The sequence below is a fragment of the Haliotis rufescens genome, unplaced genomic scaffold (assembly GCF_023055435.1).
Source record: "Haliotis rufescens isolate VD_foot unplaced genomic scaffold, xgHalRufe1.0.p SCAF_109, whole genome shotgun sequence".
Classification (NCBI taxonomy): Eukaryota; Metazoa; Mollusca; class Gastropoda; order Lepetellida; family Haliotidae; genus Haliotis; species Haliotis rufescens.
The window spans coordinates 423,735-443,211 of record NW_025963790.1 but is presented as its reverse complement, the minus strand read 5'-3'; the positions used below and the strand labels follow the sequence as shown (position 1 = coordinate 443,211).

Sequence of the window (19,477 nt, the reverse complement as noted above, 5' to 3'; positions counted from 1 at the left end):
CTGTTCACCTACATACCATGTGCGGCTTACTAACGGTGACCAACTGTTGTTATAGCAACGCACGCGGAAATTGGAGCCAGGTGTGAATGGAACTTCAGTAAAGCGGTTCATTTCACGTTCACACCATGGCGCTAACAGTAATATCCGCGAAATACCCCCCACAAATTGATGTTACACGGACACCATTTGCGTATGGAGATCGAGCATTACCGAGACTGGTACAGTTTGTATAAATTTAGCAAACTTTCACGATCGTGTATTTCGTTTGTTTTCTCAATCGGTTGTTGTTTATCAAGTGTTTATAATTTTGTATCAACATAACAAACATTTCGGTTTCACGCGATATATATTTTTGTGTCTCACTTATATATATATATATCACTATTTATTATTATATTCACATTGGTGCAGTGATTTATCGCTGAGATTTATTATAATAACTATGTGTACAATTACTTTTTGAAAGAATTAAATTGATACATAAAATATTAGCCTGCAGTATCAGTACTTTAATTTAATGTAAAGGTACATCTTATATATTGGGTACTGTCATGTTGTTTTGTTTGCTCGCATCAAGATTTCAATATATATTTAGATGTGTTTGCATGTTAACTCTATGACAATTTGGTTGACAGTCCGAGCTGAACAAATTAATTTGAATAGTTTCTCATTATTTTTGTCATTTCAATCTTCAGAATCGTGAACTGAATGATGGCACATTGCTTGTTCGTCAGAGAGCAGTCATGTCACTTTGTGATTATCTGCATGACCCAGAGCACATAGCTGAGGCACTTAGATGTGGTGAGATTTTGTTTTTTTATGTATTTTTTACAGCATCTATAGGGACGTAACATTCACTGAAAGTATAGCATACTGTATGTCATACTCTACACTGTAACACATGTATGGTCATGTACCGATACAAATATGATACAAGTCGATATTGAAGAGGGTGTCTAACAAGGCATGAAAATTAACTGTAAACAAAAGAGATCTCAGTCTACTGTTATCACATTGAGTATAATTGACTCAGATTTATGTTTGTTTTCGTTTTATTCACTGCCTTTGATTGAAAATTTGTGCCTTGCATGACAAATGCAGTGGTCCATATAACATTCATATAAGTATATGTATGGCGTAATTAAATATACATCCATAGTAATACGGCCAAAAATAGGTCAATTGATACATTATTACAATGTCTGAAGCTTTCATTCTTGTGACATATAGGTCTTCATCATGATGCAAATGAGTTGAAGTGAATAATCTTACTATGGCACAGGGTTCAGTGGTTGCTAGGCATTAGTTCAGCAGCAAACAGATTCTCTTTCATTTGATTGGCTAACACTCATCTGGAGTAAAATAGGTCTTCAGCAACCCATGCTTGCCGTAAGAGGCAACTAAAGGGATTGGGTGGTCAAGCTCGGCTTGCTGACTTGGTTGATGCATGTCATAGATCCCATTTGCGCCTATCGATGCTCATTATGTCAATCACTGGATTGTCTGGTCCAGAATCGATTATTTACAGGCCACTTTCATATAGCTGGAATATTGCTGAGTGCATCGTTAAACAACAAACCAACAAAAATCATGTCTCGTTAATTCTTCAGGTTGACCAACAATGCATTAGCATAATGAAACTTATCCAGAGAATTGCAAATGTCACGTTTGTAGTATTGTATCATGTATCATGCGACAAAGTTTATCATAACTGACCTCGCAGTAACATGAGTATGTCAAGTTTATTTAATCACTACCTGCCTGATGTTATTTGGCCAGTGGGACAAATGTTTTCACACATTAGAGACAGAAAGTTCTTAACTCTTAAGATATTTTGAACATAAAATGCTTTAATGTAACTGTAATAAGCTCTTTCAAATGATACTTCTCAGATCATAGCCTTATGATTAAAGATCAACAGTCTGAAGATTTTTACACACTCATGCATGGATCTCATGTTTTTTATTGATCGCGTAACATGCTTTGCTTCTTTCACATGCTGCAAGAGAGAATTCAGACTTGTAAAACCAACTTTACATCTTATCTGCATCTCTTTATATAGTGCTCAATGTGGATTGCATGGCCCGATTCCCCCAAATGTCCACTCACATTATGAGCCATCATATTTTCAATGACATTTTGTAGACCCTGACCTCAGAGTGGGCATACAGAATAAGGTACCTTGCACGTCAGGTTATTCTGTAAATGCAGGTCGGGTAGGCAATTCTCTCTACCATGTCTACCACAGTGCCCATCTCCATGTAAAGTCAGATGTTTGGTTCTCGGAAATTCACTTTTTTGGTTGTCTCAAACCCTGGAAAACGCAAACTTTTCCCTAGGTCCCCATGAGTTCGACACTTTGAGGGTTTGACTGTAGTCCTTGATTATCTGTTGCATCAAGAACAACGGCTGATGTGTTTTGTCTCCATTTCAGGTATTGCTCAGAGTTTAAAAGAACTTTTAGTGGATGCTGACATCACAGTAAGGCAGAAGTCCACAGAGTGTCTCCATGTCATCGCAGGTACAGACCCACATCCACCTTCCCAGGCAAGGGAGATAACTGATCATGACTACAAAAGTCCAGTTTCCTCCCTTGCCGAACTTGGTTAGAATTTTGTAGCTTGATTGTAGCGCCACCAGTGGCTATTATGACTAATGTCCCCTCTATGTCCCTCCTATTGACCAATCAGATTCCACTTACCATACTACATGCATTTGCTTCAAGCAAAATGGCGACGCCCAGTCAAGACGATCTGATCGATAATCAAGATCTATATTGTTAAAAAACAGGAAATTACTTGAGAACCTTGATTTAAAATATGAAAAGTTTTGGAAAATGTCTGTCGACGTCCAGTTGAAGGTGCTCATGCTTTGCAAATCTTGCAATTGACTAAAATCTGCACGGCAGTTTATGGACAGATTGTCTATTTCATTACGTGATTTTGAATGGATTATGCATAGACTCAATAGTCCTGCCAAAACGTAACTCCAAACTTCCAGCCTAGTTTGGCAAGGGTGGAAGCTGGACTTTTAAAGTCCCTTGCCTTGGGAAGATGGCCCCCGTCCACCGTATACCATCTAGGCATTTTGTCTCTTTTAGAGCATTGGATTGGATTTGTTCCCGTGCTGATTCCTGGGAAATAATATAGGTCCCCCCAGCAACGTATGCTTGTCATAAGAGACAACTAACGAGATCGGGTGGTCAGACAAGTGACTTGGTTGATGCATGTCTCGTATTCCAATTGCATGGATCGATGCTCATATCGATCATTGGATTGTCTGGGCTGCATTCGATTATTTACAGACTGCCGTCATATTGCAGGAATATTTGAACAACAAACTATCAATCAACAATCTTAGGTGATTCAAGAAATGATAATATTGATAAGAGTTTCATGAAGATTATGTTGTGTATTATACATTGATGATCTCATTTCTTGACGTTCATGAGATTACGTTTTACTTCAGGCCATGCTATCGGGAGGAATGCTTTCCTTGAACATGGGATCATCATGCCGATATCCAAACTGTTTGATGACAAAGAGGATATCGCCAGGAAGAATGCTCATAAAGCTATTGAAATGATATCGGAAACACCTCCAGGTACGTACTGCCTAATTTAGGGGTTTATGTGTTTCATCCTGTTCACTTACTTCATCCTGTTTACTAAGTTTTAGTTTGTCCTGTTTACCTAGTTTTAGTTCATCCTGTTTACTTACTTCATCCTGTTTACTAAGTTTTAGTTTGTCCTGTTTACCTAGTTTTAGTTCATCCTGTTTACTTACTTCATCCTGTTTACTTAGTTTTAGTTCATCCTGTTTACTTACTTCATCCTGTTTACTTATTTTTAGTTCATCCTGTTTACTTACTTCATCCTGTTTACTTACTTCGTCCTGTTTACTTAGCTTTAGTTCTTCCTGTTTACTTCCTTCATCCTGTTGGCTTACTTTACAATATACGTAAGTGTGAAAGACTGAGAAGTTGAGAAAAGTGATATTTTCATTGCAGTGACCATTACACTTGATATTTCACTGCAGTGAACATAACACTTGATATTTCACTGCTGTAAACATAACACTTTGACGAAACTATTGTCATACAAGAGTGACCTACCCTCAAATTGTCTCCCTTTATCGCAAGTGTCTGACCCGTTCACAAACTGTTAACTTCCTTTTTATGCTAGTTCCACATTGACAAGGCAAAATAATGACAGATGGTCATTTATGGAGTAATTATCGCTTCATGGCATTTGTTTTTCTCTTGAAAGTATTCCGTTATAAACTGTAAATTTCCCACTTAACTCATCAATCGACACCGTTCGTTTCGCAAAGCGCCATTTTTGTTACTTGACCAGCCTGTGTTCTTTCGCTTCACACAGTTGATTTTTTATATAATCATATCTATTTGTATGATACAGATTTTTCGCGACCCTAAATATTTTTTGTTACTTTTGTTTATGTTTTTTATGATTTTGCAAACACGAAAATACTTTTTGTAATGAAATAATTTAATTTTCCACTAGACAACAGCACAAAAAGTATATAATAAATAGGATATTCCATGTGTCCTGAAAAATCATGTTTCTCTCATCTCGTGACGGGGAAAAGGAGATATTGTCGCTCGTGTAAATATCTCCTTTATTCCCGTCACTCGATGTGAGAAACATGCTATGTCACTCGACACATGAAATATCTTCTATATATCATGTTTACTTCTTTGTTTCATTTCTCCTGTTTACCTGTGACAGGTGCGGAGGGCATTGTGATGGGAGATTTGGTTCCTATGTTGGTGAAGAAGCTGCAGTCAGAAGTGGAGGAAATCAAGGTAATTGAGTGCAGCTATAAATCAGCACCCAAAGTTGAATATTTCCAAAAAATAATGATGTTTCATGTGATTGATATGATTGGTTAAACAGTAAACTTCAAACATATTTTGAAGGAGATGATTTTGGACACTCTGCACTACTGTATGCGTGTAGATACGAAGAAAGCTCTGGCGGCTGGCGCCATGGAAACATTTACCCAACTTCTCGCTCACGACTCGGAGGTGATCCGCGCCAAGGCTGCACGTGACATCATGGACCTCAGGTGAGTGCGACACATCGTGTCTGTCTTGGAATGTGTGATTTTATACCCTCCGGAGTTGAAACATCACATGATATACAGTAAACTACGGTTATAACGAACTCAAAGTGACCACTTATTTATGTTTGTTATAACCATAGTTCGTTATAAGCATATATACAGCGTATATACAGTATATGGCCGAGACCACACAACAAGGTCGTTATATCTGTCCGTTTGTTATAAGCGTGTTCGTAATGAACATAGTTGCTTTACTTAGAGGCGGTGGGGTAGCGTAGTGGTTAAAGCATTCACTCGTCATGCTGAAGATCAGGGTTCGATTCCCACATGGGTACATTTCTAGTGTCCCCGCCATGATATTGATGGAATATTGCTAAAAGTGGCGTAAAACTAAACTCACTCACTCACTTCTGGACTCAGAAAGCGTGATTTCCTGATGGCAGCATTAACAAATTCAAGGATAAGCAAATCATTTGTATGTAAAGTAGTGTCCCTTTGTACAGAGATTTTCCCCAAAACTAAGGGACGTGTCATCTATAAGAGGTGGGTCCCAGAGAGGGAATTGGGAGGGTCACCAAAAAATATGACCATCTCTGGGGTAGGGTCATAAAAAAATGATAAATTTGGGGTGACTCATGAAAATGGACATTTTATGATATAATTTACAGTGCTTTTGTTCGCTGTATTTTCAGGAGGGTGAAATGATAAGCATTAGGGGAAGAAGGGAGGGTAATTTGAGACCGTGAGAACCATTACCGAAACGTGAACCCTTGAGACATAGAGGATGTCCCTGGAAGGCACTTCATGTTTTGTTATAAAATTGTCCCCTGCCCCAAAATATGTGTACCGTATTCACCGTAATAAGCGCCCCGCTCTAATAAGCGCCCACGGCGATATTTGCTAATATATTGGCTAGTGAACAATCCCAATTAGCACCCCTTCCGATTGATCAATGTACACTAGACTTATTTATTCGTGTATAATACACACTCTTGTGTTATATGTCTCTTTATTATGGCAAATTAAATCCTGGAAAAATATATCTGTCGTATGTAAACATTTCAGGCTGTCAGCATAAACCACGAAATTTACGGTCTTTCAACACTGTTTTTTTTCTTCACCAAAATAATATTCAAATAAGAGCCCCCTATTTCTAATTTTGAGAGCGCCCTGGGCGCTTAATAAGTCGAATACGGTATTTCTTTTATTACCCTCCCCTAGAGACTGTCATTTATTGGTAACCCACCCCTGATTCCTTCTGACACCACCCCTATAATAAATGACCAGCCCCCTAACCCTGAATATTCTGACTTCCTGTTTTTGAAGGACTCCATCTGATGCCTGTGTTTGTGTAGAATCAGTGTATTTCGTTGTTCCAGTGTTCCCCTCGATGGCAAAAACAAAGCTGTGGAAGTGGAGTCTGTCGCTGCCCTCGTCGAGATGCTGAAAGACGCCACGCCGGACGTGCGAGCTAATGCTGCAGGAGCCTTGATGACGTTAGTAGATTCCATTTCCTTGGACACTGCAATAAATCTATCAGTGTTTGGTGTAACATTTATTAAAGAATACGTTTAAGGTAAGAATAGATACTTTTTACTTAGTGTGCAATTGTGATCATTACTTGTATCATTAAAAAACTTCACAATGCATGAGTGGATCGTCCTACTTCTAGTTAGTAGATACCATTTTATAGCAAATCTCCCTGAAATATTTCCTTGGTCACTTCAATAAACCTGTCAGAGTTTTCCAAGCATTACATAACACCACTTTACAAACGTTGTGTGAGAATATATTGCAGGATTTATGTGGATGTTTATGTAAATTTGTATTATGATTCTATTTTCCTGATTTGATTTTGACAGAATAACAATCACAACAAAAGGAAAATACACAGCAATAAAAGACAACGCTATCCCACAGCTGGTGGAGCTTGTCAATGACCCCATCAGTGAGGTGCGACTCAACGCCCTTAAAGTAAGTACAACGGTCAGATAGGATGAACTGTTGAAAGTTTGGCACCACTGAATCATCAAACTAGTCATTATGAGACAACAATATGTATTCTAGTCTAAAGAAGTTAAGTACCACCCAAGTGTCTGAGTTAGTTTGGTTTTATGCCCCTTTTAGCAATATTCAAGCAATATCACGGGGGGGGGGGGACTCCAGAAATGGGCTTCACACATTTAACCGTGTGGGGAATCGAACCCAGACCTTAGGCATGATGAGCAAAAGCTTTAACCACTAGGCTACCCCACTGCTCCAAGGACCATGCAGTAGTTATCTATCATGCCATGACAGGTGAGGTGAGGTGAAATTGGGTTTAACGTCGCGTCCAAGATTATTGCACTTATATAGCGACGTGCATGCACGTGTGTGTGTGTGTGGCTGCTTGTACTAGGCCGGACTGATGCCGATTTATAGTGATAGCTCACTGTGATACCATGCCGCTGTTTAACATGAATACCCCACTCAGACACAGTATACTGACTCCGAGCCGACCAGTCCTTGTTTTTGCCCCTTAATGCCGAGCGCCAGACAGGGTAACAACAAGTACCATCTTTTAACGTCTTTTGGTATGACGCGGTCGGGGATCGAACCCCGGACCTTCCGCGCTCCTGGCGGACGCTCTACCACTAGACCACGGAGGCGGTCCATGCCATGACAGACAACAATAGTAATATGATAGAATCGGGTGGTTCTTGAATTCTTTTGAGCGGTTATTATTTTTACTTTAACTACCAAACACAACTGAAACACCACAACTTGTTGAACAGAGTTGTGTCCCTTTGTTTTGCCTGGATCTTTGAGGTGATTGAATACTGCCCAAAGCATCATTACAAGCTAAGAGGCAAGAGCAGATTTCTCTGTAAAAGCTATAAAGTTTTTTCAAGGTCAAATGCTTTATAATGCCAGACATACAGATGTAATGTTAACAATAATATCATGTTAATATCTGATGGCGATTAAGATGTCCCTGAAGATCTGGGGTAGAATAGGTCTCCAGCAAACCATGCTTGCCATTAAACGTGACTATGCTTTTCGTAAGAGGTGACTAACGTGATCTGGTGGTCAGGGTCGCTGACTTGATTGATGCATGACATCGTATCCCAATAGCGTGGATCGATGCTCATGATATCATTTACTGTGGATTGTTTGGTTCAGACTCGATTATTTACAGACCACCGTCGTATAACTATCGCTGAGTGCGGCATTAAACAACAAACAAACAAGTATGATAGCCCTTCTGCATGAAATCAATTTTGTCACACATCTGAACAACTGACTTCGAAACTTGGAGTATGATCTTAAAGACACCAAGTGCATTAGAACTCAAATTAAAAGATTCCCACCTAGAATGTATGAAACTGAGCCTCCCCTGTTAATCTTATATGTCCCCTTTTTTTCCCAGGCCCTCACGTGTCTGTCCGAGGCCCCCGAGGGGAGGGAGACGCTACTCAGCCATGTGGACCTGGTGAGTTGACCTTGACGTCAGTCAATTGTGCTTAGTTCAGAAGTTCATAGTTGAGTAGAGCTTAGTTGAGAAGTGCTTAGTTGAGTAGAGCTTAGTTGAGCAGTGCTTAGTTGCGTAGAGCTTAGTTGAGTGGTGCTTAGTTGAGTAGAGCTTAGTTGAGCAGTGCCTAGTTGAGTAGAGCTTAGTTGAGTATTGCTTAGTTGAATACTTCATATAGTTGTTCAGTGCATTGTTAGGTAGTGCTTAATTGAGGATTTTAGTTGTATAGTTCTTAGTTGTGTTGTGGTGTTTCAAATAATTGAAATATTCATAGATTGATCATGATTGTGTGTGATGTGTGATGTGTCAGCAATATTACGATGACCAATTAATTTTGATGATCGATCATGATATTAAAACACAATGGTTGAGCAGTGTTCTGTCTGGTAGTTCTTAGTTAAGCTGTGTTTTGTTGAGCAGTGATGAGCATGTTGATCAGTACATTGATGTGTTAAGTTGAGCATTGCTTATCCCAGTTGTGCATGTCATGTAGTTTCTTCACGGTTTTATTGAGTGGTACTTAGTTGAGTCCTGGGCCTAAATTCGCTGTACAGAGTTGTGTCCCTTAGTCCATTCTGTTCAAAGTTTATGCCTATCATAAAGTAATCATCTGGGACCTGCATCACTCTGAAGCATCTGTAAAATCACAGCATCATTCCTGTTCGACTTCACACATTTCATTTTCTCATCTACATGGGAGTTCAATCCTAGCTAACTAAAATTCAGCCTTTTTGAGGGATCAGTCAAGTCAAGAAAATGCATCTTCCTGAGGTTAGGGAATTAACTTACAATAAAAGTTTGAATATACAATTTAATCTTTAGGGCAGTCAAGATTGTAGTCATCACCTTGTAGATTATGAAGTATTAGAATGGTTATGATCAATGCAGAAATACAACTTAGATGAAAAATAGTGCTGCTGAAAAGTAGTGCCAACATTTGGGGGGCTTCTGATGTATAAATGTCTGAGTAGAAGGGGAGAAGATAACTAACTGAAAAACAGAAATACCCGTCCTGTCTCCCGCTCTCTCTGTTAACAGCTGACAGTCTGTGATTAGATAATGCTTTCTGATAAAACCAGCCCATTAACAGGTGCTTGCTTATTTCAGATCAAGACCCGGACAGAGGATGAAATCCCAGCAGTCGTGAAAGCCGCCCAGATCGCTGTCAAGGTCATCACATGGAAGCCCTAAGATTCATCTTGCAAAATTGCATTTAAATTTAAAATCATTGAGGCATATCAATTCCGAATATTATGATATGTATCAAAGTCCTTGCTTCGAGCTTTATGTCCTGTGATAGTTTTACATATATTTTCTGCGGAAAACTGCTTTTGACTTTATTCATTTTGGAAACAAAATAATTGCAGGTTTTTGATTGCATTGTTTTGTTTTTATAATGAGTGATAATTAAGTGATATTATTAGATCGTAACTTTCTATTGTACCGACCGTGTCTTACAAAGCCTTGTCTGTCTGTTGGATTCCAGGAGGTGTATTATTAAATACAGTTTGACCTTTGGAATTCAGTATTTCCTGTTGCCTTGAACTAGATGAATGTTGCAGAATTCTTGTGAGAAGTCGTGGACCTTGCACATATATTTTGTTTATGTACAAATCATATATACTGTGGATTGTTATAATATTGGAAGTATTTATAATGTATATAGTTTATTTACAGTAACATACAACCCTATCATGTGAATAAATGTATACCTGTTTTCTGATTTTGTTGGACTGATAAAAGATTGAAATACAAAATACATCCAGGTGAAAGACTGAAATACAAAGAACACCCAGGTAAAAGACTGAAATTAAAAGTACATCCAGGTAAAAGATTGAAATACAAAGTACATCCAGGTAAAAGATTGAAATACAAAGTACATCCAGGTAAATGATTTAAATACAAAGTACAGCCAGGTAAAATATTGAAATACAAAGAACATCCAGGTAAAAGATTTAAATACAAAGAACATCCAGGTAAAAGATTGAAATACAAAGAACATCCTGGTAAAAGATTGAAATACAAAGAACATCCAAGTAAAAGATTTAAATACAAAGAACACCCAGCTAAAAGATTGAAATACAAAGAACATCCAGCTAAAAGATTGAAATACAAAGTACATCCAGGTGAACGATTGAAATACAAAGTACATCCAGGTGAACGATTGCAATACAAAGTACATCCAGGTAAAAGATTGAAATACAAAGAACATCCAAGTAAAAGATTGAAATACAAAGAACATCCAGCTAAAAGATTGAAATACAAAGTACAGCCAGGTAAAAGATTGAAATACAAAGAACAACCAGGTAAAAGATTGAATAACAAAGAACATCCAAGTAAAAGATTGAAATACAAAGAACATCCAGCTAAAAGATTGAAATACAAAGTACAGCCAGGTAAAAGATTGAAATACAAAGAACAACCAGGTAAAAGATTGAATAACAAAGAACATCCAGGTAAAAGATTGAAATACAAAGAACATCCAAGTAAAAGATTGAAATACAAAGTACATCCAGGTAAAAGATTGAAATACAAAGTACAGCCAGGTAAAAGATTGAAATACAAAGAACAACCAGGTAAAAGATTGAATAACAAAGAACATCCAGGTAAAAGATGGAAATACTAAGTACATCCAAGTAAAAGATTGAAATACAAAGTACACCCAGGTAAAAGATTGAAATACAAAGTACAGCCAGGTAAAAGATTGAAATACAAAGAACAACCAGGTAAAAGATTGAATAACAAAGAACATCCAGGTAAAAGATGGAAATACTAAGTACATCCAAGTAAAAGATTGAAATACAAAGTACACCCAGGTAAAAGATTGAAATACATACTACACCTAGGTAAAAGACTGAAATACAAAGTACATCTAGTTTAAAGATTGAAATACAAAGAACAGCCAGGTAAACGATTGAAATACAAATTACAGCCAGGTAAAAAATTGAAATACAAAGTACAGCCAGGTAAAAGATTGAGATACAAAGTACATCCAAGTAGAAGATAGAAATACAAATTACAGCCATGTAAAAGATAGAAATACATACTACCCCCAGGTAAAAGACTGAAATACAAAGTACATCCAGGTAAAAGATAGAAATACGAACCACACCCAGGTAAAAGACTGAAATACAAAGTACATCCAGGTAAAAGATAGAAATACAAACTACACCCAGGTAAAAGATTGAAATACAAAGTACATCCAGGTAAAAGCTGGAAATACGAACCACACCCAGGTAAAAGACTGAAATACAAAGTACATCCGGGTAAAAGATAGAAATACGAACCACACCCAGGTAAAAGACTGAAATACAAAGTACATCCAGGTAAAAGATTGAAATACAAAGTACATCCAGGTAAAAGCTGGAAATACAAACTACACCCAGGTAAAAGATTGAAATACAAAGTACATCCAGGTAAAAGATAGAAATACGAACCACACCCAGGTAAAAGACTGAAATACAAAGTACATCCAGGTAAAAAATAGAAATACGAACCACACCCAGGTAAAAGACTGAAATACAAAGTACATCCAGGTAAAAGATTGAAATACGAACCACACCCAGGTAAAAGACTGAAATACAAAGTACATCCAGGTAAAAAAAAGAAATACGAACCACACCCAGGTAAAAGACTGAAATACAAAGTACATCCAGGTAAAAGATTGAAATACAAATTACATCCAGGTAAAAGATAGAAATACGAACCACACCCAGGTAAAAGACTGAAATACAAAGTTCATCCAAGTAAAAGATTGAAATACATACTACACCTAGGTAAAAGACTGTAATACAAAGTACATCCAGTTTAAAGATTGAAATACAAAGTACATCCAAGTAAGAGATTGAAATACAAAGTACATCCAGGTAAAAAAAGATCGAAATACAAAGTACATCCAGGTGAAAGATAGAAATACAAACTACACCCAGGTAAAAGATTGAAATACAAAGATCAACCAGGTAAAAGATTGAAATCAAACTACACCAAGGTAAAAGATTAAAATACAAAGTACATCCAAGGAAAAGATTAAAATACAAAGTACATCCAGGTGAACGATTGAAATACAAAGTACATCCAGGTAAAAGATTGAAATACAAAGTACATCCAACTAAAAGACTGAAATACAAACTTCACCCAGGTAAAAAATAGAAATACAAAGTACATCTAGGTAAAAGATAGAAATACAAAGTACATCCAGGTAAAAGATTGAAATACAAAGTACATCCAACTAAAAGATACAAATACAAAGAACAGCCAGGTAAACGATTGAAATACAAATTACAGCCAGGTAAAAAATTGAAATACAAAGTACATCCAGGTAAGAGATTGAAAAACAAATTACAGCCATGTAAAAGATAGAAATACATACTACACCCAGATAAAAGACTGAAATACAAAGTACATCCAGGTAAAAGATAGAAATACAAACTACACCCAGGTAAAAGACTGAAATACAAAGTACATCCGGGTAAAAGATAGAAATACAAACTACACCCAGGTAAAAGACTGAAATACAAAGTACATCCAGGTAAAAGCTGGAAATACGAACCACACCCAGGTAAAAGACTGAAATACAAAGTACATCCGGGCAAAAGATAGAAATACGAACCACACCCAGGTAAAAGACTGAAATACAAAGAACATCCAGGTAAAAAAAAGAAATACAAAGTACATCCAGGTAAAAGCTGGAAATACAAACTACACCCAGGTAAAAGATTGAAATACAAAGTACATCCAGGTAAAAGATAGAAATACGAACCACACCCAGGTAAAAGACTGAAATACAAAGTACATCCAGGTAAAAAATAGAAATACGAACCACACCCAGGTAAAAGATTGAAATACAAAGTACATCCAAGTAAAAGATAGAAATACGAACCACACCCAGGTAAAAGACTGAAATACAAATTACATCCAGGTAAAAAATAGAAATACGAACCACACCCAGGTAAAAGACTGAAATACAAAGTTCATCCAAGTAAAAGATTGAAATACATACTACACCTATGTAAAAGACTGTAATACAAAGTACATCCAGTTTAAAGATTGAAATACAAATTACAGCCAGGTAAAAGATTGAAATACAAAGTACATCCAAGTAAGAGATTGAAATCATAGTACATCCAGGTAAAAAAAGATCGAAATACAAAGTACATCCAGGTGAAAGATAGAAATACAAACTACACCCAGGTAAAAGATTGAAATACAAAGTACATCCAGGTAAAAGATAGAAATACATACTACACCCAGGTAAAAGATTGAAATACAAAGTACATCCAGGTAAAAGATTGAAATCAAGCTACACCCAGGTAAAAGATTAAAATACAAAGTACATCCAAGGAAAAGATTAAAATACAAAGTACATCCAGGTGAACAATTGAAATACAAAGTACATCCAGGTAAAAAATTGAAATACAAAGTACATCCAACTAAAAGACTGAAATACAAACTTCACCCAGGTAAAAAATAGAAATACAAAGTACATCTAGGTAAAAGATAGAAATACAAAGTACATCCAGGTAAAAGATTGAAATACAAAGTACATCCAACTAAAAGATACAAATACAAAGAACAGCCAGGTAAACGATTGAAATATAAATTACAGCCAGGTAAAAAATTGAAATACAAAGTACAGCCAGGTAAAAGATTGAAAAACAAAGAACATCCAAGTAGAAGATTGAAATACAAAGTTCATCCAGGTAAAAGATAGAAATACAAACTACACCCAGGTAAAAGACTGAAATACAAAGTACATCCAGGTAAAAGATAGAAATACAAACTACACCCAGGTAAAAGATTGAAATACAAAGTACATCCAGGTAAAAGCTGGAAATACGAACCACACCCAGGTAAAAGACTGAAATACAAAGTACATCCAGGTAAAAGATAGAAATACAAAGTACACCCAGGTAAAAGACTGAAATACAAAGTTCATCCAGGTAAAAGATAGAAATACAAACTACACCCAGCTAAAAGACTGAAATACAAAGTACACCCAGGTAAAAGATAGAAATACAAACTACACCCAGGTAAAAGACTGAAATACAAACTACACCCAGGTAAAAGATTGAAATACAAAGTTCATCCAGGTAAAAGATAGAAATACAAACTACACCCAGGTAAAAGACTGAAATACAAACTACACCCAGGTAAAAGATAGAAATACAAACTACACCCAGGTAAAAGACTGAAATACAAAGTACATCCAGTTTAAAGATTGAAATACAAATTACAGCCAGGTAAAAGATTGAAATACAAATTACATCCAAGTAAGAGATTGAAATACAAAGTACATCCAGGTAAAAAAAGATCGAAATACAAAGTACATCCAGGTGAAAGATAGAAATACAAACTACACCCAGGTAAAAGATTGAAATACAAAGTACATCCAGGTAAAAGATAGAAATACATACTACACCCAGGTAAAAGATTGAAATACAAAGTACATCCAGGTAAAAGATTGAAATCAAACAACTACCAGGTAAAAATTGAAATACAAAGTACATCCAAGGAAAAGATTGAAATACAAAGTACATCCAGGTGAACGATTGAAATACAAAGTACATCCAGGTGAACGATTGAAATACAAAGTACATCCAACTAAAAGACTGAAATACAAACTTCACCCAGGTAAAAAAATGAAATACAAAGTACATCTAGTTAAAGATTTAAATACAAAGAACATCAAGATAAAAGATTTAAATACAAAGTGCGGTGCAGCAACAAACAAATACTGTTATGTTACACAAGGCATATTTAATGTGATGTACAGGTATATAAGTGTCCAACCGAGGCACTGTCATTCCAGTGTGGTAGGGTAGCCTAGAGGTTAAAGCGTTCGCTGGTCACGCTGAAGACCTGTGCACATGACTACAATGGGATATTGCTGGAGTTGTGCTGAAAGGGGCTACCCGTGAAGATCCGGGTTAGAATAGGTCTTCAACGCCCCATCTTGCCATAAAAGGCGACTTATGGGATCGGGTGGTCAGACTCGATGCCTAGATAGATGCTCATGATGTCAATCACTTGATTCTCTCGTCCAGACTCGCTTATTTACAGATCGCCGTCATATAGCTGTAATATGTCTGTGCTGCGTTAAACAACAAACAAAAAGTTAAAAGTGGCGTGAAACCATACTTACTCATTTATTGGTACTCCATCTGATTACTGATATAGTAAATAAATACAAAACACCTGGCTTACAAGTTATCAGAGTTGGTAGGGGGAGTCAAGTGGTTATATCTCACCATGAACGTAGACCCTTTTCTTGGCAACCAAATGTAAAACCATATTTCATTATTACTCACAGCATGATGGGGTTATACATGTCAACATTTCCAATACATGAATATAAAAGTAACTGACAAGTTTATTCATCCCAAGCTCGTCTAATAATATAAATGATCCATGCTGTTCAGCACGGGTAACATATTCATACATAACTCAAAACCTATGTAGATTTGGGGCACAGGTGGCCCAGTCGTCTAAGGGCCCGTAATTCCCTGTGAAGAGTGACGTCCCTTGGGGACACCAGAGACTTATGATCGTAGGCTCGAATCTCGGTTCGCCCTAATAATATTTCTAGGTTTGTCAGGACCATACCTAATCCCGTCTTCTCGCCGAAGTGGTAAACATCTAAGACATGTATCACATCGGGCTTTCCACCCACTTGAGTGAGTGAGTGAGTGAGTGAGTGAGTTGGGTTTAACGCCGCTTTTTAACAGGATTCCAGTTATATCACGGCGTGTCAGCTTAATGTGGGAGGAAAGCCCGAAGTGAAGCAGGTCTCAGACGTTTACCACTTCGGTGAAACCCCCGAGCACGGGTATGGTGCTGACAAACCTAGAAACATAATCGGGGTGAACCAGGATTGGAATCCACAATCATAGGTTTCTGGCGTGCCCAAGGGACGCAACTCTGCACAGCGAATCGCGGCGCCTTAGACGACTGGGCCACCCGTGCCCCCCACCCACCCACTTGAAGCTGACACGCCTTGATATAACTGGAATAATGTTCGAAAAGCGCGTTAAAACCAATTCACCCTCTCACGAAACCTATATAATGAATTGATATGTAATCGCTCTCCTCAACCTTAGTTCCTTGTTCGGAAGCCTGTGTATAGACTACAATACACAGATACCACATGTTCAGGATATCGAGTTAAGCTAGGTCTTTGTCGGTTTAAGCCCAGCATATATCGTATATCAGGACATGTGTATTGTACGTCCAAGGTTCTAAAACCGTTGACACCAACCCCCGCAGTCACCCAGTCCGCGAGGGATGATGACGAGACAGAGATGGAGAAGTGTTGAAGTGATACTACAGAAACTCTCTCAAGCGGATCGTCGTGTCCATATTTCTTACTCCCGGAACAAAACTCCGACAGCCGGATGAATACACTTCCGTACTATTACTTGCGAAATGATGCTTTATATTCGTTGACCTAGAACCTGTTGATAGAACCATAGGGCTGGTCAGGTTTGTGTTGTGTACGTGGGTGGAATAGTAACAATAATTCGTGAGATTTGTGGATTTTTTTGTTTTAATCCTTACTGTTTATGTGCTCCATTACCTGTGGGTCATTTCTTCCGCTTCATCTATTATCTATGTTCTCCTAGTTATCCTACCTGTGAAGATCCGGGGAGAATAGGTCTTCAGCAACCCATGCTTCCCGTAAAAAGCGACTATGCTTGTCGTAAGAGACGACTAACGAGATCGGGTGGTAAGACTCCCTGACTTGGTTGATGCATGTCATCATGTCCCAATTGCGTGGATCGATGCTCTTGATGTCAATCACTGGATTGTCTGCTCAAGACTCTATTATTTACAGACCGCCGTCATATAGTTGGGATATTGCTTAGCGCGGCGTTAAACAACAAACAACAATTTGTTATCCATTACCCGTTGTTAATGTTAATCTGCTGCTAATCACAACATATCATGTATATAACCTTCCATTACTTGGTGGGGGGCACGGGTGGCCCAGTCGTCTAAGGCGCCGCGATTCGCTGTGCAGAGTTGCGTCCCTTTGGCACGCCAGAAACCTATGATTGTTGGTTCGAATCCCGGTTCGCCCCGATTATGTTTCTAGGTTTGTCAGCACCATACCCGTGCTCGTGGGTTTCACCGAGGTGGTAAAGGTCTGAGACCTGCATCACTTCGGGCTTTCCTCCCACATTAAGCTGACACGCCGTGATATGACACACCAGAATGATAACGCGTAAGGATCTAAGTGGAAACGTCGCTCAATGCAATAAACCAGTCGTTGTTATCCATAAATGATGTGAAATACTCGTCCGTCTTTCTGTCATAATTCATATTTAGAAACACCATGAAAAGTTTTGATAACTGCACTTTTGTTAAGTAAAGTAAAGTTAAGTAAACTACAGGTTATCAATAAAAGAGAAAGTTTTGGAATAAAGACCCCGAGATTCTTATAAAAAAATAGCTTTGTAATTAACAGAAGTAGATGTGTGGTGAAATTTCGAATTTTGACGCACCAAATAGTGACAAAATAGTGTCCGATGCAATTCCTTATTTGACTTGTTCTATATCTTCCGTGTTTGTTCAGGTGAAAAGTTTACTTTCCTTTGCATGTGTTTATGACGGGTGCAATCGATGGGGCAGGATACTCTTATCTTTTCGTAAAAACCTGCTATCATCGCTATTTTATTTGTTAAACACATCCAGCCACAGTAGAGTTAAGTTAGTCATTCGTTGTGTTCGGGTGGTTGTTTTAACTGGTGCACTGACGCGAGTGAGTGAGCGAGTATAGTTTTACGCCGCTTTTAGCAATATTCCTAATGATTCATTCATAACCACAATTTGAAGCTCCTGATATAGTTGGAATCGTACAATGGGCTGGGAGTAGGGTATGATGAAGACAAATTGCATAACCCCCCCCCCCACACACACACACACACACACACACACACGCACACGCACACGCACACGCACGCACGCACGCGCACACACACACACGCACGCACGCACACACACACGTCATAGAGAGACAGGGAGAGGGAGTGAGTGCGAGAGAGGGAGAGACAGAGAGAGAGAGAGAGAGAGAGAGAGAGAAATACTATATTTTTATTTACTGACCAATAACGAGTTCCTGTGAAATCGCCACCCATGATCAGCAGATCCCTGCACAAATCATACGTTCCTGGCACGTCTAAGGGACGCAACTCAAGTAGCGAATTACGGCGCCTTAGCGACCAGTGCCCCCTGATTACCCTTATGACATAGATAGAGGTTGTCACACACGATACTAATTATAATGTCTGTTGAAATGCGGAAGAAAAGGACATTGTGACGGTAGTCTTACAATCCACATCCATAATTATGATGCCGACAGAAAGATAATTGAGAATCTGGAATTCAACCACATGATCACCAGACGATTAGGGGATGGAACTCTGCACAGCGCATAGCGACACCAAATAGCACTGCCTCATCCATGCCTGTTGTAGATGGTAACCAGAGCGTGAATGGATGTCGTGTCGGGTGTGATTGTGCAGGATGCACATGAAGCTATGTATTTATGCACAATGACTCGTGGTCGGTACCTTTAGAAAATGAAAAGCAAGGCAACCAATCATTTTCTTATAGCATGCAAAACAACCTATTCATACCATATTCAACCCAACAACCTCATTACTAAATATCTAACGCATGACAAGGCACTTCTCAGGAAAACTACACCTTGTCAGTTATTTTCCTTACACCATGTCAACATGACACATACAATACAATGGTTGTTGACAGTGCACCTGTTGACATGTATAATCAACCCAGTTCTACGGATTCCGGCGGGGGGGGGGGGGGGGGGGGGGGGGGGGTCAGTTGCATGTCATTCCAATTACGTAGATCGAAGCTCCTG

At 38.3% G+C, this 19,477-nt stretch overlaps 1 protein-coding gene across 1 annotated transcript; it reads left to right on the top strand.

The window, feature by feature from the left end:
* The first annotated feature begins 31 nt into the window (after positions 1 to 31).
* On the top strand, positions 32 to 10,315 carry LOC124114880 (radial spoke head 14 homolog). Its single transcript, XM_046475674.2, has 10 exons — positions 32 to 218; positions 696 to 801; positions 2,435 to 2,521; positions 3,469 to 3,603; positions 4,748 to 4,824; positions 4,939 to 5,087; positions 6,464 to 6,580; positions 6,947 to 7,058; positions 8,494 to 8,556; positions 9,703 to 10,315. The coding sequence occupies exons 1-10, from the start codon at positions 126 to 128 to the stop codon at positions 9,784 to 9,786; spliced, it is 1,023 nt and encodes a 340-aa protein (XP_046331630.1). The 5' UTR covers positions 32 to 125; the 3' UTR covers positions 9,787 to 10,315.
* The last annotated feature ends 9,162 nt before the right edge of the window (positions 10,316 to 19,477 follow it).